Raw genomic sequence first — 24,336 nt, forward strand, 5'->3', positions numbered from 1 at the left:
AGAGTAGGTTAACAGACATGGTTTAACCGGACAGTTCTGATTCAGGGTTGTAAATCAATACGTCCTCACTGTGGTTGATTTTGAATCAATCATAAACATCACTACCTGATCCACTAGGTGGCCACGTTTGCATGACAGACCTTTTAAGTAGTCGTGACAATGTGGACCATAAAGCGTCCCTGGAGCGTGGGCTGAAGCAGATGGAGGACGAAGGGCTGTGGGCTTTTTTAGGGGTGTCAGAGGACGGCTACATATCTGGAGCTGTGTTCCTCTATAAGAAACTATAACACATCGAACAACTACAAAGACGTGACATTAACACACCGAAGTAACAACTCAAGAACTCAAAACTCAAAAATATTGTAAATGTCCAAATGGCTCATTTTTACCAACCTTTCAGAATTTACTTTGTCTTAAAGCTGATGAGTTTTAAATGTAGATCACAATCCCAATGTTCATAACTAAATAATTTCATTGAAATTAGCAGTTGCTTGAAAGAAACATGGCTTTCTAAAATACTGTATTTACTTGTAAAAATATGCATATAAACGTGACAAGTTTTTCTCTCAGAGTGAGATGATATGGGCTTAAAGAATTATAGATTTGAACAGTCTTGTCAAGTTATAATATTTCATTCAATTATGAACTTTCACTCTAAATGAACTATTGATAAACGTGTACAGTGAAAATATTCTATTAAAAGAAAAACAGGTGAGCAAGGAGTCCATCAATGAAACATAATGAATTTGAATTTGAATTTGTCTTTTTTACCTGCATTGGGATCTGAATCAAAGTAAACATGCTGGAAGATATTCATGGTGTTCAACAATTAAGACTTTTCGTCAAACGAACACAGCCAGAAGAATTTCTATTGTTTTCTGCTTTTTCAAGTTTTGTTGTTGCTGAGTCTGCTGAGAGTAAGACTATAGTTAAAGTGTTGTACCAGTTTGTAGCAGCTTGTATTTTCTCACCAGCACGGACATCATATCGAATCATCTGAAGACATGAATCAAACAAAAACACATGTTGTTTTTCCCATTAGTTCAGCCAGCGCGTTTGGGGACTATAAAAGACAGTTCAACTGTACCACTGAACTTCTGTGAGGATGTTTAACTGCACCATGAGGGTTGTTCTTGGTTTGTTGTTGGTGCTGCTCGGTCTGTGTGGGTCAGCGGCTCAACAGGACGGTTTCACCAAGGTTGGTGAGATCGGAGAGTTTCTCGAGACGGCTGCAAGAGACACGGCTGATGAATCGATCGAGGACACAACAAAGCAAACACGCCACGACATCTGGGCAGAGCTTAGGGCTCTGAAAGACACGGTGTCAGATGTTCGGGTGGAGCTTTACCTGCTGCAGAGAGATAACGCTGGTAAAGTATGCTTTCTTTTGATGCAGATCGTTCATAATGTTGACCTTCAACAGTTAATCAACAGATTAAAGTATTTCAAGTGTTTTTTTCAGTATTGGGTCAATCGATGGGAGTCAAGTTGTTGTATGTGTTTGTTGTGCATGTTAACAGGTTACTCTGTGTTTTACTGTTGTTGCATTAACTCCAGACCTTCAGACCAGACTGAGCAGCGGTGAGAGGGAACTTCTTGTCAGCAATTTCAGGGTTGACCTGCTGGAGAAAGAAAATGCAGGTGATGAAGTGTGTCAGTGATAAATGTCTATACAAAAGTTAAGGGATCCAGTAGTTAAGGAGTTTCAGTCTGGACTAAAGTGGTGGACCGACTGACAAAGAGCTGCTAGAATGATGAAACATTGACACAAAATAAACAAGGAAAGGAGCCGTGACTCAATTTTACTTGCAAAAAGTGATGGGAGAAGTGATAAAATTACAAATCAATTTGCAGAATGGTTTTAGTTGCCTAAATGTAACCAAACTTTAATCACAAAGGTACCAGATGAGTTATAACTCTGCTTAATCATTAGTAAATACACTTGTTAATTTTATTCAATTTTTTTCATATTATTACTTTAACAAATGATATGATAACATGTTTGACTGTGAGAATCAAAAATGGTTTAGAGTTTCCGGCACATTTTTCTTTATTGGTTCAAGAGATAAGATGCGAGTCAAGATGTTGTATATATTTGTTGTGCTTGTTAACAGGTTGCTCTGTAATTGAGTTTTGTTGCTTTAACTCCAGACTTACAGACCAGACTGAGCAGCAGTGAGAGTGAACTTCTCGTCAGCAAGTTCAGGATTGACCAGGTGGAGAAAGAAAATGCAGGTGATGAAGTGTGTCAGTGAACTGATGGACCCTTCAGGAACAATTTGAGTTTATTGTATTATTTAGATTGTTAAAGAAAGTATCTTCACTGATGTAAAAAATACTGTCTCTTTTCAGTCCAAGAAACTAGACTGAATGCCACTGAGAGCCAAACAAGTGGCCTGGAAGGAGAAATTACAGGTATTTCCCTGACAAAGTGGTTTATTAAGTTTCATGTTGTCATTTGGTCTTTATATACATTTTCTCAAGGTTCCACATGTATGTCAGTCTTTTTAATGGAAAAACACCTCAAAATAAACTTGAAATGATTTCCGTATTTGGTTATGAACCAAGGTGCTGCACAAGATTTTGACCTGATGGAAGTTGAGAGATGAGGTTTTTGGAACGTCATTCTTTAATATACAGAATGAAACTTATTTTGTGAACATTGATGTAGGATCATTCAGTTACTGGAGGTGCTCGTCCTGACAATTAATGACAATTCTTTTTTTTTTGTTGCAATTTTGTGATATGTTTTAAGTCTTTTGTTTTACGTCATTTTCTCAAAAAAGTGTTTAATACTTTGCTCTTATGTTTTTTTTAATTCTGTTATTTGTGTTTTTTATGTGTGTGCTCTCTGTTTAACTTTTACCTCTGATTTTTTGGCAAGGACCCCCTTCTAAATTAAATTCCAATGTTTTACTGAATTAAATTCAGATTAAATGAATCAAAATTTGGAGGGGGACATTAAAATGTGAACTAAATTTCAAGGCAATTCATCCAATAATTGATGAAACATTTCACTTCAAACCACAATTGTCAATCAGAAATTTGGACCGCAGGAAAAATTAGGGCATCGTGAAAGTTAGAAGGCTTCATCCCCTCAGATAAATTAAATGTCTGTACAATAGTTCTTGTTAAGGGATCCGGTAGTTAAGGAGTTTCAGTCTGGACTAAAGTGGTGAACCGACTGACAAAGAGCTGCTAGCATGATGAAACATTGACACAAAATAAACAAGTAAAGGAGCCGTGACTCAACTTTACTTGCAACAAGTGATGGGAGAAGTGAGAGCAGCGTTAAACGGTGCAAAACTCGGGACACATTCAAAATATTATTACTTTAAGCTTATAACTGAATATGCCGAATGCTTTTAGTTGCCTAAATGTAACCAAACTTGAACCACACAGGTGCCAGATGAGATATGACGTTGTTGAATCATTTTTCACATACATGTGTTAATGTGTTTTTCAGGGTAGCTCCAGCAAATGACATGAGGACTTGTTGGACAGTTTCAAGCACATTTTTCATTATTGGTTAAAGAGATAAGACACGAGTCAAGATGTTGTATATATTTGTTGTGCGTGTTAACAGGTTGCTCTGTAATTCAGTGTTGTTGCATTAACACCAGACTTACAGACCAGACTGAGCAGCAGTGAGAGTGAACTTCTCTTCAGCAAGTCCAGGATTGACCAGCTGGGGAAAGAAAATGCAGGTGATGAAGTGTGTCAGTAAAAAAATGTCTGTACAAAAGTTCACATCAGGGCATCCAGTAGTTAAGTTTCAGTCTGGACTAAAGTGGTGGACTAACTGACAAAGAGCTGCTAGCATGATAAAATATCGACACAAAATAATCAAGTAAAGGAGCCGTGACTCAACTTTACTTGCAACAATTGATGGGAGAAATGAGAGCAGCGTTAAATGGTGCAAAACTGTTGCAAGATTCAAAATATTTTGAACCACTTTGTTACTTTTACTTCATTACTGAATTTGCATACCGGTTTTAGTTTCCTAAACGTAACCAGAATTTAACCACAAAGGTACCAGATCAGATATGAGTCTGCCGAATCGTTCATAACATACATGTTTTAATGTGTTTTTTCAGATTGCTTTAACAAATGAGATGAGGACTTGTTGCACAAAGAGAGTCAAATGTGGTTTAAAATTTCCAGCACATTTTTCATTATTGGTTCAAGAGATAAGATGCGAGTCAAGATGTTGTATATATTTGTTGTGCGTGTTAACAGGTTGCTCTGTAATTCAGTTGTTTTGCTTTAACTCCAGACTTACAGACCAGACTGAGCAGCAGTGAGAGTGAACTTCTCGTCAGCAAGTCCAGGATTGACCAGCTGGAGAAAGAAAATGCAGGTGATGAAGTGTGTCAGTGAACTGATGGACTTGATGTTGGCTCCAGATTAAGTTTAATGACATACATTGACTCTTTTGTGTTAACAGTGAAACCAAAGGTGGCCGTTTACACTGCTCTTACTGATGCAGGACATGTTGGACCCTTAAGAAACTATTTGAGCTCATTGTATTATTTAGATTGTTAAAGAAATTATCCTCGCTGATCCAAAAAATATTTTCTCTTTTCAGTCCAAGAAACTAGACTGAATGCCACTGAGATCCAAACAAGTGGCCTGAAAGGAAAGATTACAGGTATTTCCCTGATAAAGTAGTTGAAAAGGTTTCTTGTTGTCATAGGTTGGTCTTTATATACATTTTCTTAAGGTTCGACATGTATGTAAGTCTTTTTAATTGAAAAACATCCATAAGAATCTTGAAATTATTTCGGCATGAACCAATTTTGAATTTACAGAAATAATCTCAAGTCTAACCTAAATTCTAAAAATGCAAACCTAAAAATCACTCCAAACCTCAAATGTCAATCTGAAATTTAGGCTGCAGGAAACCTCGGGGCATAATAAAAGAGAAGGCTTCATCCCCTCAGATAAATATCTGTACAAAAGTTCTTGTTAAGGGATCCGGTAGTTAAGGAGTTTCAGTCTGGACTAAAGTGGTGAACCGACTGACAAAGAGCTGCTAGAATGGTGAAACATTGACACAAAATAAACAAGTAAAGGAGCCGTGACTCAACTTTACTTGCAAAAAGTGATGGGAGAAGTGAGAGCAGCGTTAAACGGTGCAAGACTCGGGACACATTAACAAAATTACAAATCAATTTGCAGAATGGTTTTAGTTGCCTAAATGTAACCAAACTTTAATCATAAAGGTACCAGATGAGTTCTAACTCTGCTTAATCATTCATAACATACATGTTTTAATTTGTGTTTTCAGATTGCTCTAACAAATGAGATGATGACTTGTTTGACCGTGAGAGTTAAATATTAGTTAAAGTTTCAAGCACAATTTTGATTATTGGTTCAAGAGATAAGATGCGAGTCAAGATGTTGTATATACTTGTTGTGCTTGTTAACAGGTTGCTCTGTAATTCGTTGTTGTTGCTTTAACTTCAGACTTACAGACCAGACTGAGCAGCAGTGAGAGTGAACTTCTCGTCAGCAAGTCCAGGATTGACCAGCTGGAGAAAGAAAATGCAGGTGATGAAGTGTGTCAGTGAACTGATGGACCCTTCAGGAACAATTATAGCTCATTGTGTAATTTAGATTGTTAAAGAAATGATCCTCACTGATCTAAAAAATACTTTCTCTTTTTAGTCCAAGAAACTAGACTGAATACCACTGAGATCCAAACGAGTGGCCTGGAAGGAGAGATTACAGGTACCCGACAAAGTGGTTTATTGACTTTCATGTTGTCATTTGGTCTTTTCTCAAGGTTTCACGTGTATGTCAGTCTTTTTAATTGAGAAACACCTAAAAAAAAATCTTAAAATGATTTCCGTATTTGTCATCAAGACAAGATGCACAACATTTTGACCTGATGGAAGTTGAGAGATGAGGTTTTTGGAACGTCATTCTTTAATGTACAGAAATAAACTTATTTTGTGAACATTGATGTAGGATCATTCAGTTACTGAAGGTACTCATCCTGACAATTAATGACAATTCTTTATTTATGCAATTTGGTGGTATGTTTTAAGTCTTTTGTTTGTTTTATGTCATTTTCTCCCAAAAGTTTTTGACACTTCGCTTTTTTGTTTTTTTTATTCTGTTATTTTTGTTTTTTATTCCTGTGTTTTCTGTTTAACTTTTACCACTGGATTTTGGCAAGGACCCTCTTCTAAATGAAATTCCATAATATTAACGGGATTATTGCTACTAAATATAATTCCGATTAAATCAATAAATGTTCAAAAGTTCACACTAAGGCATCCAGTAGGCATGTTTGAGGCATCCATCCATCGTCAAACCGCTTATCCTGCACACAGGGTCGCGGGGGGGCTGGAGTCAATCCCAGCCAACTTTGGGCAAGAGACAGGGTTCTGTGAGGCGACAGTGCTAACCACCATGTTTAAGGCAACATTCAAAATATTAAGAACCACTCTGTTACTTTTACTTCATTACAAAATTGGCTGAAGGGTTTTAGTTGCCTAAATATAACCAAAGTTTACCCACACAGACACCAGATGAGATATGACTGCCGAATCATTAGTAACATACATGTTTTAATGTGTTTTTTCAGATTGCTTTAACAAATGAGATGAGGACTTGTTTCAAGCACATTTTTCATTATTTGTTCGAGATAAGATACGAGTCAAGATGTTGTATATATTTGTTGTGCGTGTTAACAGGTTGCTCTGTAATTCAGTTGTTTTGCATTAACTCCAGACTTACAGACCAGACTGAGCAGCAGTCAGAGTGAACTTCTCGTTAGCGAGTCCAGGATTGACCAGCTGGAGAAAGAAAATGCAGGTGATGAAGTGTGTCAGTGAACTGATGGACTTGATGTTGGCTCTAGATTAAGTTTAATGACATAAATTGACTTTTTTGTGTTAACAGAGAAACCAAAGGTGGCCTTTTACACAGCTCTTACTGATGCAGGACAGGTTGGACCCTACAATGCAGACGTAACACTGAAATACAGCAAGGTCTTCACCAACATTGGCAATGCTTACAGTCCATCGACAGGTAATACTTCAGCACACTTGAAATTGTAAATGTACATAAATCAATTATTGCTTTTCATGTTCTCTTCTTCCTCTGTAGGTTTCTTCACTGCACCAGTGAAAGGGGCTTACTACTTGCAGTTCACTGCAGCTTCTTACCGCACAGGTTACATGGGTGTACAGGTGTTCAAGAACAACCAAAGGATCATGTTTAATGGGGAGTTCATGGATGGTTCAGCTTACAAATACCTCACCAACTCTGTTGTCTTGGAGCTGATAGCAGGAGACGAAGTTCATCTTGTTCTCCCACCAAACAATTATCTCCAAGACACTTCAGATAACCACAACACCTTCAGTGGCGCTCTTCTCTTCCCACTGTAAGGATGGGCTTTAGGCTGCTGCTGTTATTGGCTACACAATGATTTACTGCATCAGATAATGTGGTTATGAATCTGATCTGCTTTTTGTGTCGTCACATAACTTAAACTTAAATAAATACAAAAGTTCTCAATCGTAAAGGGGAAATCTTCTTTTTGACCTTCACATATTAAAACTGGTTTAAATTAGCAAATATATCCCTTTGAGTGTTGTGACCACCCTTTGGGGTATCTGGTTGAATGCTCCACTTATTGCTGTTGTGAGTCACCCAATGTCCCGAGGGACTTAACTGTCACCCGGTTAATACTTGCAAAGGTATAAACAAATGGGACAGTAATTTTCTACCTCATACTACTCACCTCAACACTTAAAAAAAGGTAAAATAATCTCAAATAAACGTACTGTTTTACAACCAAATTAAACGAAATGCTTGATAAATTTAAATTTTTCTAATATATCATATGCTGGTTTTCCTATAATCTTGTTTGTGTCCTATAATCTTGTGTTTTATTTATAGACAATCTTACATTTTAATGTTTCTGTGTAAATTGAGTCCGCCTGGCTGAACACCCGTTTGCTCCTCTTTGTTCATATTTTTTTTTATAAAAACCTCTAAACTTCCCCTTGATAAAGATAATGTAAAATTTGGTTAATTGTTCTTTTTTTGGACAAAAAAATAGTTATTGCACAAGTCTTACGCTTTAATGCGAGAGCCTGGTGTGGGGAAAAAATTTGAGATAAAAAAGAACTTACATAACATGTTTTGATGTTTCCCAGTTAATGTGGTAATAACTGGGCAACTCGGCCGCATCGTCGCCCCGCCCCCCCACCGTAACGTCCACGTCGCTTTTTGGGAAAACCGTAAGTCCTTTCTTCGATGGGTCACGACCAGAGATGGGGACTCAAGTTTGAGACTCGAGTGCGACTTAAGTCGCAGACTTCAGACTTGACTTGAGACTCGTCCTCGAAAGACTTCAGACTCGACTCGGACTCGAGCTTTGGGACTCGTGAACAATGTTTAATTTTAGGAAACATCTGATGAGCTCGGTATAGCGAGCTCATCAGATGTTTCCCTCTGATACCTGCCTACGTAACACGTACATTGACATATATTGCTGGCTGCTGCGGCGCGTGCACACGCGGCCAATTTGTTGTCAAAGATGTCGAATGCACCGGCCGCTGCTGTGCCATTCGTCCTGAGCTTTGGGTTCAAAACTTTCCTACAAGACGGCAACAAAAGAACCGCGAAGTGCAAATTTATGCGGTATTACCATAAAAGATTTGGGCTCAACCACGTCCAATTTTATCAGGCATCTGAAAACTCACCCTGATAGGTGAGTAATCATGTTTAGCTAAGCAAGCACTGACCATCTACCGTTAGCTTGCTTCTTGCTTTAGCTACGACCCAACCTTACGGGAACGAATTTTTACGCTCTGCAAGTGAAAAACAAATAGTCATTGCTTATACATTTTGCAATATTTTCTTGATACCCAGAGTACCATTTTTTCAGTTCATAACCTTTGTTGGACATATAATTGTAAGCTAATATACGTGTGGCAACACTTATTATAACCACAAGAGACTTGAGACTTGACTTGGACTCTAGCTCAGAGACTTGTGAGCATCTCTGTTCACTACACTCACTGACATTTTGAGACAATTCCGATCAACGGTGCGGGAGGAGATGCGTGCCAAACTTTTGTACGGAAGGAGAATAACAAAGAATAAGTATGTGATGTAATAAGGAGTTTGGCTCAATTAATCCCTCTGCAGAAAGAGGCAGAAAGCCAATTGGGGTCTTTCTAATAACTCTCATAAACATCTGATATGTCAAATCAGCGTTGTTTTCCACATATACATCTTCCCATGAAATACTAGTACTAGTAAGAATATCATTACATTTAGATTTTTTTTATTATATCTCATAATTCCTACCTTCCTACCTCATTTTCTTAGTATGTATTAGTAGTATCTTAATATCCATTACAGTATTGAAAAATGGCAAAATGATCAGACAAGTCGGAATACAAAACTCCAGATTTGGTTTGTTCACTCATAGTATTGATAAAGATGTCAAACAAAGTCACTGATTTTTCTGTAACTGGTGTTGTCTTATGAATATGAGGGGGAAAGTAACTAGAGTAAAGAATATGTAACAAAGTTCATTATCAGGTCAAGAGAACAAGTCAGACTGTCGTTGAGAACTTGGAGAATGTATTCCACGGCAGAGAAAAAAATTAAACATCATAAAAACTACAGAGGTTACATACAGCAAGTTATGAAAATAAATGTAAATCTGGGTCAATTTTAAATGTTAATAGTCGCTGGTGAACGGATAAAAGGTGTAAAGGTCTGTCGTACCAAATCAGATGTGTTGTAGACCATTGTGTATGTGAAGAACCATGTATACAGATAAAAACCAAATCCAAAAAAGTACTTAATACATTCCTCTGTTGGAGAATAAAGAGCCGGACTCTGAACATTTGTTTGTTGGTGTGGGTTTTGGGTAGGTGGATGGACAACAAGTTTATCATGTCTCAAATTTGAAATGTCAGCTCTCTCTCTCCAGCTGACTTCGTTGCTGGGAGTAGTTCTTTTCTTTTTTGGCGGATGGATTCAGGGAAGTCCTCGTTTTGCCTTAAATGTTTAGCTTCATTTGGAACAGAGAGTTTATCTTGTAGTCTTAGAAATCCGACCATTTACTGTCAAGTCATATTTAGGATTATGTTCAGCTCAGGGTATAATGCACAGCATTATGGGGACTACAATAATACTGCTATATTCTGGGATTTATGTTTATTCATTATTTCTTTATGAGAATTGGACAAGATTGGTTGAAACCAATGTCATGTTTGTGCGTTCAGTATATTGCTGGAGAATGGAGGTAATTAGCTCAGGATAAAGACTTCTGTCTTGAGTTTAAGGGAGCTTTATTGAACATTCTTATTTTCACAGCAACAAGCAGCTATTGTCTGTAAATGTGACAGTTATAGTGTTAATGTTTACCGTAGCAGAGAATAAAGACGCTGTCACACATATCTTGTTATCCCAGCTTCTCCTTTCTCTGCTGACACGCTGGGGTCCCACCATGTGTGCTTTTACTAACCTTGCCTCACAGCTTAGCTGCTGCGCTGCACCGCTTACATACAGTGGTCACAGCTGATAACGCCGTCTCGACCAGTCGGCAACCTCCAGTTCTTAAACAGGCTCCAGATACGGCCGTGTCTGTTCACTAGTTGCGAGAAATCAAGATGGTGATGGCCAGTGCTGAACACATGGCTTCAGATCTTACAAACCAATGTGTGACATCACAGCGACTACGTGCACTTCTATGCCCTCTGCGGTCCTGACCGACAGCCTCTTTGCATCAGCACACATACCTCCTATCTGCCCAGAGTAAGATTAAAGTTAAAGTGTTCTACCAGTTTGTAGCAGCTTGTATTTTCTCACCAGCACTGAGATGATATATAATCATCTGAAGCCTCCAGCCAAGCTATCAAATAAAAAACACATGTTTTTACCATTAGTTCAGCCAGCTAAAGTCTGGAAGTTTTAATATTTCATTTTAATTTTTATGTCAAAATATTTATAGAAACGTTGTGACAATGTGACCTTTTCTCACTGAGAGGATATGGGCTTCAAAAATGATATGTTTGAACAAAGCTTTGAGTCAGGTTTTCATATTTTATTCAATTGTGAACCTTTATTCCAAATTAACAAACACATGAACATGGACCGTGAAAATGTTCTATTAAAATACAACAATAGAAGAGCAACATCTCCATCAATGAAACATAGTGGTCTAAATTTGTTCTTTTCACCTGCATTAGGATCTGAATCAAAGTAAACATGGTGGAAGACTTTTCATCAAAACAAATACAGCCAAAAGAATTTCTATTGTTTTCTGCTTTTTCAAGTTTTGTTGTTTAATGTCTTGCGCTGGTCCCCAGAAAATAATGAAAGCTCACATCTGCCGAGAGTAAGATTATAGTTAAAGTGTTGTACCAGTTTGTAGCAGCTTGTATTTTCTCACCAGCACGGACATCATATCGAATCATCTGAAGCCTCGAGTCAAACAAGAACACATGTTGTTTTTCCCATTAGTTCAGCCAGCGCGTTTGGGGACTATAAAAGACAGTTCAACTGTACCACTGAACTTCTGTGAGGATGTTTAACTGCACCATGAGGGTTGTTCTTGGTTTGCTGTTGGTGCTGCTCGGTCTGTGTGGGTCAGCGGCTCAACAGGACGGTTTCACCAAGGTTAGTGAGATCGGAGAGTTTCTCGAGACGGTTGCAAGAGACACGGCTGATGAATTGATCGAGGACACAACCAAGCAAACACGGCAGGACATCTGGGCAGAGCTTAGGGCTCTGAAAGACACGGTGTCAGATGTTAGGTTGGAGCTTTACCTGCTGCAGAGAGATAACGCTGGTAAAGTATGCTTTCTTTTGATGTAGATCGTTCATAATGTTGACCTTCAACAGTTAGATTAAAGTATTTCAAGTGTTTCTTTCAGTATTGGGTCAATCGATGGGAGTGAAGTTGTATGTATTTGTTGTGCATGTTAACAGTTCGCTCTGTAATTCAGCTGTTTTACATTAAATCCCGACGTACAGACCAGACTGAACAGCATAGAGAGGGAACTTTTCATTAGCAAATCCAGGATTGACCAGGTGGAGAAAGAAAATGCAGTTTAGGAAGTGTGTTAGTGAACTGATGGACTTGATGTTGCTCCAGATTAAGTTTAATGACATACATTGACTTTTTTGACTCTTACTAATGCAGAACACGTTGGACCCTTAAGGAACAATTAGAGCTCATTGTATTATTTAGTTCTTAAAGAAATGTTCTTGGCTGATCTAAAAAACATTTTCTCTTTTCAGTCCAAGAAATGCGGCTGGCTGCCAGTGAAAGTAAAACAAGTGGCCTGGAAGGAGAGATTACAGGTATTTCCCTCATAAAGTGGTTTAATAATTTCTTGTTGTTATTTGTTGGTCTTTATGTACATTTTCTGAAGATTTCACACGTATGTCAGTATTTCTAATTGAAAAACACGTAAAACAATGTTGAAATGATTTCCGTACTTGGTCATAAACCAAGGTGCTACACAAAATTTTGACTTGATGAAAGTTGAGAAATTAGGTTTTTGGAACCTCATTTTGAACGTACAGAAGTAACTTATTTCATGAGCAAGATTCAGGATCATTCAGTCACTGAAGCTACTTGTTTATTTTATGTATAAGAGATAAGATGCGAGATGCAAGTCAAGGTGTTGTATATATTTGTTGTGCATGTTAACAGGTTGCTCTGTAATTCGTTGTTGTTGCTTTAACTCCAGATTTAAAAAATGGACTGAGCAGCAGTCAGAGTGAACTTCTCGTCAGCAAGTCCAGGATTGACCAGCTGGAGAAAGAAAATTCAGGTGATGAAGTGTGTCAGTGAACTGATGGACCCTTCAGGAACAATTTGAGTTCATTGTATTATTTTGATTGTTATTTTGATGATGTGTGTCAGTGAAAAATGTTGCTATAAAAGTTCTTGTTAAGGGATCCAGTAGTTAAGGAGTTTCAGTCTGGACTAAAGTGGTGGACCGACTGACAAAGAGCTGCTAGCATGGTGAAACATTGACACAAAATAAACAAGTAAAGGAGCCGTAACTCAACTTTACTTGCAACAAGTGATGGGAGAAGTGAGTGCAGCGTTAAACGGTGCAAAACTCGGGACACATTCAAAAATATTAAGAGCCACTTTATTACTTTAACCATATAAATGAATTTTCCGAATGGTTTTAGTTGCCTAAACGTAACCAGAGTTTAACCACACAGGTGCCAGATGAGATATGACTCCGCCGAATCATTCATAACATACATGTGTTAATGTTTTTTTCAGATTGCTCTAACAGATGAGATCGGCGTTTGTTTGACTGTGAGAGTTAAATATTGATTAAAGTTTCAAGCACAATTTTCATTATTGGTTCAAGAGATAAGATACGAGTCAAGATGTTGTATATATTTGTTGTGCTTGTTAACAGGTTGCTCTGTAATTCAGTTGTTTTGCTTTAACTCCAGGCTTAAAAACCGGACTGAGCAGCAGTCAGAGTGAACTTCTCGCCAGCAAGTCCAGGATTGACCAGGTGGAGAAAGAAAATGCAGGTGATGAAGTGTGTCAGTGAACTGATGGACCCTTCAGGAACAATTTGAGTATATTGTATTATTTAGATTGTTAAAGAAAGTATCTTCACTGATGTAAAAAATACTTTCTCTTTTTAGTCCAAGAAACTAGACTGAATGCCACTGAGATCCAAACAAGTGACCTGAAAGGAAAGATTACAGGTATTTCCCTGATAAAGTAGTTGAAAAGGTTTCTTGTTGTCATAGGTTGGTCTTTATATACATTTTCTCAAGGTTCGACATGTATGTAAGTCTTTTTAATTGAAAAACATCCATAAGAATCTTGAAATTATTTCGGCATGAACCAATTTTGAATTTACAGAAATAATCTCAAGTGTAACCTAAATTTCAAGCACATTTTTCATTATTGGTTCAAGAGATAAGATGCGAGTGAAGATGTTGTATATATTTGTTGTGCGTGTTAACAGGTTGCTCTGTAATTCAGTTGTTTTGCTTTAACTCCAGACTTACTGTCAGGCGGGTGATGGAAGGCAGGACTCAAATGCAGAGGATTCAAAAAAAGAGGTTTATTTAATAATTAACGAAAGTACTTCTTGGGCAAACGGTCCTTCAAGAAGGGGAGGGGAAATATAACAAACTCAAAATCACTCCGTCCGGAGGAAATAACCCGGTCTACAAAAACTAAGATCAAACAACAGGCAACAATAATCTTAACTTAATCTTGGCGTGATCGTGGCGAGAATGGCTTTGGCGAAGTCGATGGGAACGAAAACACTTCGGCACAAGACGAGGGAAGACGCTGACTAATAAACACATGAGGATAATGAGAAACAGGTGGACACAATCAGGGATCCGGGTAATTGGACAGGTGATACGAGAGGAAGGGCAAGCGATCTGAAACGAGAGGAGGGAACAGACTTTCAACATAAGACAGGAAATGACAAGACCAACACACCGGTGTTACAGTACCCCCCCCCTAAGGGCCGACACCTGACGGCCCAGGCGGGTCAGGGCGAGCCCTCATCAGGTCCGCTATGAGGGAACGATCCATTATGAACCGGGACGGGACCCATTGCCGTGCCTCCGGCCCGTACCCTTCCCAGTCCACCAGGTACTGCTTGCCGCGACCCCGATTGCGCACCGCCAGCAGCTCCTTGACCTTGTAGACGGGACCCCCGTCTACCATGACCGGGGAGGGGGGAGGCGGGGTAGGTGGAACCATGGGACTCTCCTTGGCTGGCTTGACCTGGCCGACATGAAAGGTCGGATGGACGCGGAGAGACCGGGGCAGGTGAAGGCGGACTGCTGCAGGACCAACCACTTTGTCGAGCGGGAATGGACCCGCGAAGCGTGGTGCCAATTTCCCTGAGATTCCCTTGAGCCGGAGGTTCTTGGTTGAGAGCCACACTCTCTGGCCTGGCTGGTACTTTGGGGCCGGGCGTCTTTTCCGGTCTGCTGCCCTCTTGACCCGGTCCCCCTGTCGGATAAGGAGCTGTCGTGCGGCGGCCCAGATCCTCCGACAGCGACGAATCATGGCGCGGGCGGACGGCACCGACACCTCCGGTTCCAGGTCCGGAAAGACCGGGGGGTCATACCCATGGGCACACTTGAAAGGCGTGAACCCGGTGGCTGAGGAAGGCAGGGTGTTATGGGCGTATTCAGCCCAGATCAGGTGCTGGCTCCATGTCGAGGGTTTCTGGGACACCAGACATCGGAGAGAGGTCTCTAGCTGCTGGTTCACCCGTTCAGCTTGTCCATTGGCCTCCGGGTGATAGCCTGACGTGAGACTGGATGTAGCCCCAATCAGTTGGCAAAACGCCTTCCAGAACCGTGACACGAACTGGGGCCCCCGATCTGAAACAATATCTTTTGGAAAGCCGTGGATTCTGAAGACCTGGTTCAGCATTATTTCTGCAGTCTCTTTGGCTGAGGGTAATCCTGGCAAGGCTATGAAATGTGCCATCTTGGAGAAACGATCCACCACTGTGAGGATTGTGGTGTTACCTTGAGAGACCGGGAGCCCCGTGACGAAATCCATGGAGATGTCGGACCACGGTCTGGACGGGATGGACAGCGGCTGTAGAAGTCCCATGCGCAACCCGGAAGACGACTTATTCCTGGCGCAGACCGGGCAAGCCCCGACGTACTCCTGAACGTCCTTCTCCATGGACCGCCACCAGAATCTCCGTGAGATGGCAAACACAGTTCGTCGAACCCCCGGATGGCAGGAAAGCAGCGAGGTGTGAGCCCAGTGGATCACCTGTGGGCGCAGCTCAACTGGGACAAACAATCGGTTCTCGGGGCACCCACTAGGTGGCGGACTCACACCGTTGGCTTGCTTGACCTCCTTTTCTATCTGCCAAACCAATGCTCCAACCACACAAGACCGTGGAAGGATCGGCTCTGGTTCTTTGGCAGCAGGCTCGGGATCGTAAAGACGAGACAGAGCGTCGGGCTTGACGTTCTGAGACCCCGGCCTGTAAGAGAGGGAGAAAGAAAAACGGTTAAAGAACAGTCCCCACCTTGCCTGGCGTGAATTCATCCTCTTGGCCCCTCGGATATACTCAAGATTCCTGTGGTCTGTCCAGACTATAAAGGGATGATCAGCGCCCTCGAGCCAGTGCCTCCATTCCTCCAAGGCCAGCTTGACCGCCAATAACTCCCGGTTGCCCACATCGTAATTCCGCTCGGCTTTGGACAAGCGACGTGACATGAAGGCACATGGATGCATCTTCCCATCCAGCTCAGACCGCTGGGACAGGACCGCTCCGACCCCCTCGTTTGAGGCGTCCACCTCTACAACGAACTGACGTCGGGAGTCCGGCATTATGAGGATGGGAGCCGTGGTGAATCGGGTCTTGAGGTGCTGAAAGGCTGCCTCCGCCCCCGGGGTCCAGTGGAAGCGCTCCTTTGTAGAGGTGAGTGCATGCAGTGGGGCCGCTATTGCGCTGAAACCTCTGATGAATCGCCTATAGAAGTTAGCAAATCCGAGGAATTGCTGGACCTTCTTGCGGCTATCAGGTGTAGGCCACTTGGCCACAGCGCTTACTTTAGCTGGATCCATCTGCACCCTTCCAGGGGCTACGATAAAGCCCAGGAAGGAGATGGTGTCAGCGTGAAACTCACTCTTTTCACCCTTAACATACAACTTATTGTCTATTAATCGTTGGAGAACCTGGGTTACATGACGCTTGTGAGTCTCTAAGTCGGGTGAGTAAATAAGAATGTCGTCCAAATAAACATAAACGAAGTGATCTAGGAACTCTCGGAGAACATCATTAATCATGGTCTGAAAAACTGCCGGCGCGTTGGTGAGTCCGAAAGGCATGACCAGATATTCATAATGACCGCTAGGAGTGTTAAACCCAGTCTTCCATTCGTCCCCTTCCCTGATGCGAATTAAATGATAAGCATTACGTAGATCCAACTTGGTAAAAATCCTAGCCTGCTGCAACTGATCGAATACTGAAGTCATGAGGGGCAAAGGGTATCGATTCTTGATCGTGATGGCATTCAGAGGGCTATAATCAATGCAGGGTCTAAGTGATCCGTCCTTCTTCCCCACAAAAAAGAATCCAGCCCCAGCCGCGGAGGAGGAAGGACGAATAAGCCCTGCGCTCAGAGACGAATCTATATATTCCTTCATCGCGACTTTCTCCGGCCCGGAGATGGAGTATAATCTCCCCTTAGGAATGGGGGAGCCCGGTATCAGGTCAATGGCGCAGTCATAAGGACGGTGTGGCGGAAGGGACATGGCCTTTGTTTTACTAAAAGCCTCCCGGAGATGGTGGTAGCAGGAGGGCACGGCACTTAGGTCTGTGACCTCGGCTCCTGTGGCAGAGATGGCAACACAATTAGTGGAGGTTATGTTGGTTCCGGGAGCCACTGTGCGTCGGCAGTGGTCCGCGCAGTCCTTTCCCCAACCCACGATTGCCCCCGTTCTCCAGTTAATGTGAGGCTCGTGTTGGCGTAACCATGAATTTCCTAAGACGAGTATATGGGTCGGTGACTTAAATAAATATGGGGACAGGAGTTCTCTATGGTCTTGAATCTGTAATTCTATTGGCTCTGTAGTGTGCGTAATCGTGAAAATGTCCCTGCCGTTAAGAGTTCTGGCCCTGATGGGGTTAACCAGAGGCTTAATCTTTACCCCGAGTGTCTCCGCCAGAGCCCAGTCCATTAAACTCTCGTCAGCCCCCGAGTCTATGAGCGCCACAATGTCTATTGTCCTGGCGTGGTGGGTTACCTTTACGGGTGTTCGCCCGTGTGATGAGGTGTCCATGGCTGGGGTTTGAAACGGCGTCCTGGTTCCTTTGGCGGGGCAGGCTGCGGCGAAGTGGTTCGTCTTACCACAGTAAAAACAGCTCCCCTCTCGCAGGCGTCGTTCTCGTTCCTGTGGTGACAGCCGTGCTCTGCCGACCTGCATGGGTTCCTCTTCCGTAGTGCCGGGGAAGGAAAACGGACTCTCCGGCGGCGCGTAATGGTGACTCCATCCATCCGGGGCTTGGAGACGATGAGACCTCTCTGGCTTCGGATTGCAACCCCGCGGTCGTCGAAGCTCTCGAACCCGGTTGTCTGTCCGGATGGCCAGCGTGACGAGTGAATCCAGGTCCTCTGGCAAGTCCCGGGATAATAGCAGCTCCTGGACGTGGGTCGCCAGTCCCTTCAGAAAAATGTCATACAAGGCGATGTCGTTCCACCCGCTCTCCGCCGCCAGCGTGCGAAAGCGGATGGCGTAGTCACAAACGGAGCCTCCGCCCTGTGTTAGCCCGCTCAGAGCCCTGGCCTTTTCTCGATCTGTAGAAACCGGATCAAATGTTCTCATGAGCGCCAATTCAAACTCTGTGAGAGAATTGCATAATGGGGATTGGCGAGCCCACTCCGCGGTGGCCCAGGCTCTGGCTCTTCCGGTCAAGTGAGACGTCATAAAGGCCACTTTTGACCTGTCAGTGGTGAATGCATGTGGAAGTTGTTCAAAATGTATCGAACAGTCCGTTAAAAATGCTCGGCATTGTCCTGGATCTCCGGAGAACCGCTCCGGTGGTGCCAGCTTAATTCCTACTCCAGCCATGGATGCCGCCGGGGTCGGGACTGCTGCTTCCGCGGCTGGGGTCCCTGGCGTTGGTGGTCTGGCTGTCTGCTGCAGGTGATCCCTAAGCTCCCTCACCTGGTTCGTAAGTTGACCCAGCTGGTTCACCATCACAGTCTGGAACTCCTCCTGGCGGGAGATACGGACCTCCTGAGCCCGAACCCGTGCCTCCCACTGGGTATCCTCTGCTGAGTCCATACTGGCCGAAGTGTACTGTCAGGCGGGTGATGGAAGGCAGGACTCAAATGCAGAGGATTCAAAAAAAGAGGTTTATTTAATAATTAACGAAAGTACTTCTTGGGCAAACGGTCCTTCAAGAAGGGGAGGGGAAATATAACAAACTCAAAATCACTCCGTCCGGAGGAAATAACCCGGTCTACAAAAACTAAGATCAAACAACAGGCAACAATAATCTTAACTTAATCTTGGCGTGATCGTGGCGAGAATGGCTTTGGCGAAGTCGATGGGAACGAAAACACTTCGGCACAAGACGAGGGAAGACGCTGACTAATAAACACATGAGGATAATGAGAAACAGGTGGACACAATCAGGGATCCGGGTAATTGGACAGGTGATACGAGAGGAAGGGCAAGCGATCTGAAACGAGAGGAGGGAACAGACTTTCAACATAAGACAGGAAATGACAAGACCAACACACCGGTGTTACACTTACAGACCAGACTGAGCAGCAGTGAGAGTGAACTTCTCTTCAGCAAGTCCAGGATTGACCAGCTGGAGAAAGAAAATGCAGGTGATGAAGTGTGTCAGTAAAAAAATGTCTGTACAAAAGTTCACATCAGGGCATCCAGTAGTTAAGTTTCAGTCTGGACTAAAGTGGTGGACTAACTGACAAAGAGCTGCTAGCATGGCAGAGAAAGAAAATGCAGGTGATGAAGTGTGTCAGTGAACTGATGGACTTGATGTTGGCTCCAGATTAAGTTTAATGACATACATTGTCAGTCTTTTTAATTGAAAAACATCCATAAGAATCTTGAAAGTATTTGGGCATGAACCAAGGTGCTGCACACAATTGTGACCTGATGAAAGTTAGGAGATGACGTTTTTGGAACCTCATTTGTGTGCAAGATTTAGGATCTTTCAGTTACCGAAGGTACTCGTCCTGACAATTAATGACAATTTTTCAATTTTGTGGTATGTTTGAAGTCTTTTGGTCATTTTCTCAAAAATGTTTTTTTTAGTCTGTTATTTGGGTTTTTTATTCGTGTGCTTATCAACCTTTACCTCTGGATTTTGGCAAAGACCCCCTTCTAAATGAAATTCACAAATCTTAATGGGAATATTGTTACTAAATTAAATTCAGATTAAATAAATGAAATCAATGACGTGCTTACAATTAATTCTGAGGGGGACATTAATATGTGAACTAAATTTCAAGGCAATCCATCTAATTATTGTAAAGTAGCCGTGACTCAACTTTACTTGCAACAAGTGATGGCAGACGTGAGAGCAGCGTTAAACGGTGCAAAACCCGGGGAACATTCAAAGTATTTAAAACCACTTTGTTACTTTTACTTCATTACAGAATTGGCTGAAGGGGTTTAGTAGCCGAATTGTAACCAAACTTTAACCACACAGACAATTTGAGTTTATTGTATTATTTAGATTGTTGAAGAAAGTATCCTCGCTGATCTAAAAAATACTTTCTCTTTTTAGTCCAAGACACTAGACTGAATGCCACTGAGAGCCAAACAAGTGGCCTGAAAGGAGAGATTACAGGTATTTACCTGACAAAGTGGTTTATTGAGTTTCATGTTGTCATTTGGTCTTCATATACATGTTCTCAAGGTTCCACATGTATGTCAGTCTTTTTAATTGAAAAACATCCGTAAGAATCTTGAAATTATTTCGGCATGAACCAAGAGATGAGGTTTTTGGAACCTCATTTTGAATTTACAGATATAAACTCAAGTCTAACTAAAGTTTCAAGCACATTTTTCATTATTGGTTCAAGAGATGAGATGCAAGTCAAGGTGTTGTATATATTTGTTGTGCGTGTTAACAGGTTGCTCTGTAATTCAGTGTTGTTGCTTTAACTCCAGACTTACAGACCAGACTGAGCAAGAGCGAGGAGACCATTGGTACTAGTGAGTCCAGGATCGACGCGCTGGTGAAAGAAAATGCAGGTGATGAAGTGTGTCAGTGAACTAATGAACCCTTCGGGAACAATTTGAGTTTATTGTATTATTTAGATTGTTAAAGAAAGTATCTTCACTGATGTAAAAAATACTTTCTCTTTTCAGTCCAAGAAACTAGACTGAATGCCACTGTGAGCCAAACAAGTGGCCTGAAAGGAGAGATTACAGGTATTTACCTGACAAAGAGGTTTATTAAGTTTCATGTTGTCATTTGGTCTTTATATACATGTTCTCAAGGTTCCACGTGTATGTCAGTCTTTATAATTGAAAAACATCCGTAAGAATCTTGAAATTATTTCGGCATGAACCAAGAGATGAGGTTTTTGGAACCTTAACAGGTTGCTCTGTAATTCAGTGTTGTTGCTTTAACTCCAGACTTACAGACCAGACTGAGCAAGAGCGAGGAGACCATTGGTACTAGTGAGTCCAGGATCGACGCGCTGGTGAAAGAAAATGCAGGTGATGAAGTGTGTCAGTGAACTAATGAACCCTTCGGGAACAATTTGAGTTTATTGTATTATTTAGATTGTTAAAGAAAGTATCTTCACTGATGTAAAAAATACTTTCTCTTTTCAGTCCAAGAAACTAGACTGAATGCCACTGTGAGCCAAACAAGTGGCCTGAAAGGAGAGATTACAGGTATTTACCTGACAAAGAGGTTTATTAAGTTTCATGTTGTCATTTGGTCTTTATATACATGTTCTCAAGGTTCCACGTGTATGTCAGTCTTTATAATTGAAAAACATCCGTAAGAATCTTGAAATTATTTCGGCATGAACCAAGAGATGAGGTTTTTGGAACCTTAACAGGTTGCTCTGTAATTCAGTGTTGTTGCTTTAACTCCAGACTTACAGACCAGACTGAGCAAGAGCGAGGAGACCATTGGTACTAGTGAGTCCAGGATCAACGCGCTGGAGAAACTAAATGCAGGTGATGAAGTGTGTCAGTGAACTGATGGACTTGATGTTGGCTCTAGATTAAGTTTAATGACATACATTGACTTTTTTTTGTTAACAGAGAAACCAAAGGTGGCCTTTTACACAGCTCTTACTGATGCAGGACAGGTTGGACCCTACGATGCAGACGTAACACTGAAATACAGCAAGGTCTTCACCAACATTGGCAATGCTTACAGTCCATCGACAGGTAATACTTCAGCACACTTGAAATTGTAAATTTACATAAATCAATTATTTATTTTCCGGTTCTCTTCTTACTCTGTAGGTTTCTTCACTGCACCAGTCAAAGGGGTTTACTCCTTCCAGTTCACCGCAGCTTCTTACAGCAAAGGTTATATGGGCGTATTGGTGTTCAAGAACAACCAAAGGATTGTGTATTATGAGAAGTCGAATGATGGTCGATTTGTCGACTACCTCACTAACTCTGTTGTCTTGGAGCTGATAGCAGGAGACGAAGTTCATCTTGTTCTCCCACCAAACCGTCATCTCTTTGAGAGCGGAAATAACCACAACACCTTCAGTGGCGCTCTTCTCTTCCCACTGTAAGAATGGGCTTTAGACTGCTGCAGCACAATGATTTACTGCATCAAATAATGTGGTTATGAATCTGACTTGTTTTTTGTGTCGTCACATAACTTCCAAATCAATACAAAAGTTCTCAATCTTAAAGGGGAAGTCTTCTTTTTGACCTTCACATACTAAAACGGATTAATGTGTTAAATGTGTTTAATAGGCTACTATATTACTGGATTATTGTTAGTTAGACTTTTTTAAAGGCTTACATACTGTCCAAGTAGTTTAACAATTATTCATCAACACTATTTAGCATTAAAGTTGACATGGGGATTCTGCAGCAAACACTTACTTATTAATGTTATTTAGTCACAAGTTAAACAGGCCACATTGCCATTCATCTGGAGGGCTGTTTCTGTCCACGATTAATGGCCAATATTCTTTCTCTTCTAGTTTTGCTTCATCCTGTTTTAGGTCTGTGACCACCCTCTGGGGTATCTGAAGGGTTGAGTGCTCCACTTTTTGCTGTGGAGCAATGTCCCGAGGGACTTATCTGTCACCCGGTTAATACTTGCAAAGGTATAAACAAATGGCAGTAATTTGGTACCTCATAGTACTCACCTCAACAACACCAAAAAACAGGTCAAATAATCTCAAATAAGCTTACTGTTTTACAAGCAAAATTTAACAAATTGCTTGACAAATTTGCATTTTCTAATATAGCATATGCTTGTTTTCTAATGTTTTATTCATGTACAATCTTAAATTCGAATGTTTCTGTGGAAATTGAGTCCGCCTGGTCCGTTTGCTCCTCTTTTCTCCTCTGTTCATATTTTTTCCTAAAACTTCTAAATTTCCTCTACATAAGGATATTATAAAATTGGGTTAATTGTTATTTTTTTGTACAAAAAATAGTTATTGCATCAGTCTAGCGTTCTAATGCGAGAGCCTGGTGTGGGGAAAAAATATAATAGATGAAAAGAAAACTTACGTAACATGTTTTGATGTTGCCCAGTTAATGTGCTATGTTGCCAGATTGTGCTGTACTATTCTCTTTTAATACCATTATGAGCCTTTGCAGCCTGTCACACTCAACAATTTACAGTTCAATTAAGTTCCCGATGGTTCAGGGTTATTGGGATTGGGCCGATATGGGGTTTAATTGTTTTATCCAAGTCACTGTGAAAGTAAGAAGGGATGTAACTTTGATCCAAAATGAACAAAACAGAAATCCTCGGTGTGTGAGTGCATGGACTGTCCAACACATTGTGGAATAAGTCAAACAGAAATCACTCTGCTGCTTTTGCTTTAGTGGGTTTGTTTATTTTTTAAAAGAGCTGAAATTAGTTCAACTGGATCAACCACAGTAATAAGAAAAAAGAACTTCCCTTGCATCTACTGTCTCGGCAGCAATGATGGATCTGCTCGGATGAGATTATGTTTACACACAAAAAAGGATTTTCCAAGCACTAAAGAAGAGTGAGAGGAAATAAGTGGATGAGGGAGAGGGATTCCCTCCCAGGGACTCATCACAGTGTCCTGCCGACAAAGGAAAACCAGGTTTGGGAGGCTGAGTATCATTCAGAGAGTTCATCTTCCCTGGAGACGACTTTGCTACCTGAGACAGTTTCTCCCATCTGTTCTTACGGGGATCGGTCCCGTGGCATTTGGCACACAGATTAGAGGAAGAGGAGGGAAGGGGCAGCGGTTCATTTAGGGAGTGTGAATTGCTTTCGAGGCAGCGCTGACTGGAGAGGAGCGGCTACAGAGACATAAAGGAGTGAAATCACGTCCTACTCGTAGAAAGAAAGTGAGAACAAGCCGTTGAAAGGGTTTTTGCTGTGGAGGCATTTATGGGAGGGAAATAATTGGATGCTGGAATCCTTGTCTCAGCAAAAGCAAGACTGCAAACCACATTTTCAATGAGCGTGAGGCATGTGGAGAAGGTGAAGTCAGGTGACAGCCTTTTACCATCCAGTTAAACCACAACCAAATATCTTTTATTCTCACACATTCAATACAAACGGAATATTCTGCGGTTAGTTAATACACTGGATTTACACAAGCTTTATTGCTTCTTCAGAGATA

At 41.5% G+C, this 24,336-nt stretch overlaps 1 protein-coding gene across 3 annotated transcripts; it reads left to right on the forward strand.

Annotated features, from left to right (window-relative positions):
* The first annotated feature begins 307 nt into the window (after positions 1-307).
* Positions 308-22,404, forward strand: LOC120821785 (uncharacterized). 3 transcript variants are annotated; one of them, XM_078105267.1, is made up of 19 exons: positions 308-1,370; positions 1,558-1,641; positions 2,152-2,235; positions 2,353-2,415; positions 3,624-3,707; positions 4,277-4,360; positions 4,589-4,651; positions 5,470-5,553; positions 13,468-13,551; positions 13,669-13,731; positions 19,288-19,371; positions 20,295-20,357; positions 20,681-20,764; positions 20,882-20,944; positions 21,152-21,235; positions 21,353-21,415; positions 21,623-21,706; positions 21,794-21,922; positions 22,001-22,404. In XM_078105267.1, exons 1-19 carry the CDS (start codon positions 1,106-1,108, stop codon positions 22,279-22,281), a joined length of 1,893 nt encoding a protein of 630 aa, XP_077961393.1. In that variant the 5' UTR covers positions 308-1,105; the 3' UTR covers positions 22,282-22,404. The 3 variants fall into 3 exon arrangements, with proteins under 3 accessions (XP_077961393.1, XP_077961395.1, XP_077961394.1); XM_078105269.1 differs by lacking the exons at positions 19,288-19,371; positions 20,295-20,357; XM_078105268.1 differs by lacking the exons at positions 13,669-13,731; positions 19,288-19,371.
* Positions 22,405-24,336: the final 1,932 nt, after the last annotated feature.

This window comes from Gasterosteus aculeatus, chromosome 7, assembly GCF_964276395.1.
Source record: "Gasterosteus aculeatus chromosome 7, fGasAcu3.hap1.1, whole genome shotgun sequence".
Taxonomy (NCBI): Eukaryota; Metazoa; Chordata; class Actinopteri; order Perciformes; family Gasterosteidae; genus Gasterosteus; species Gasterosteus aculeatus.

Coding starts and splice junctions, on each gene's coding strand:
- LOC120821785 (XM_078105267.1), top strand. CDS start 1,106: ATGTTTAACTGCACCATGAGGGTTGTTCTTGGTTTGTTGTTGGTGCTG. Junction 19,372..20,294: donor GCTGGAGAAAGAAAATGCAG/GTGATGAAGTGT, acceptor TTCTCTTTTTAG/TCCAAGACACTAGACTGAAT. Junction 21,707..21,793: donor GCTGGAGAAACTAAATGCAG/GTGATGAAGTGT, acceptor TTTTGTTAACAG/AGAAACCAAAGGTGGCCTTT.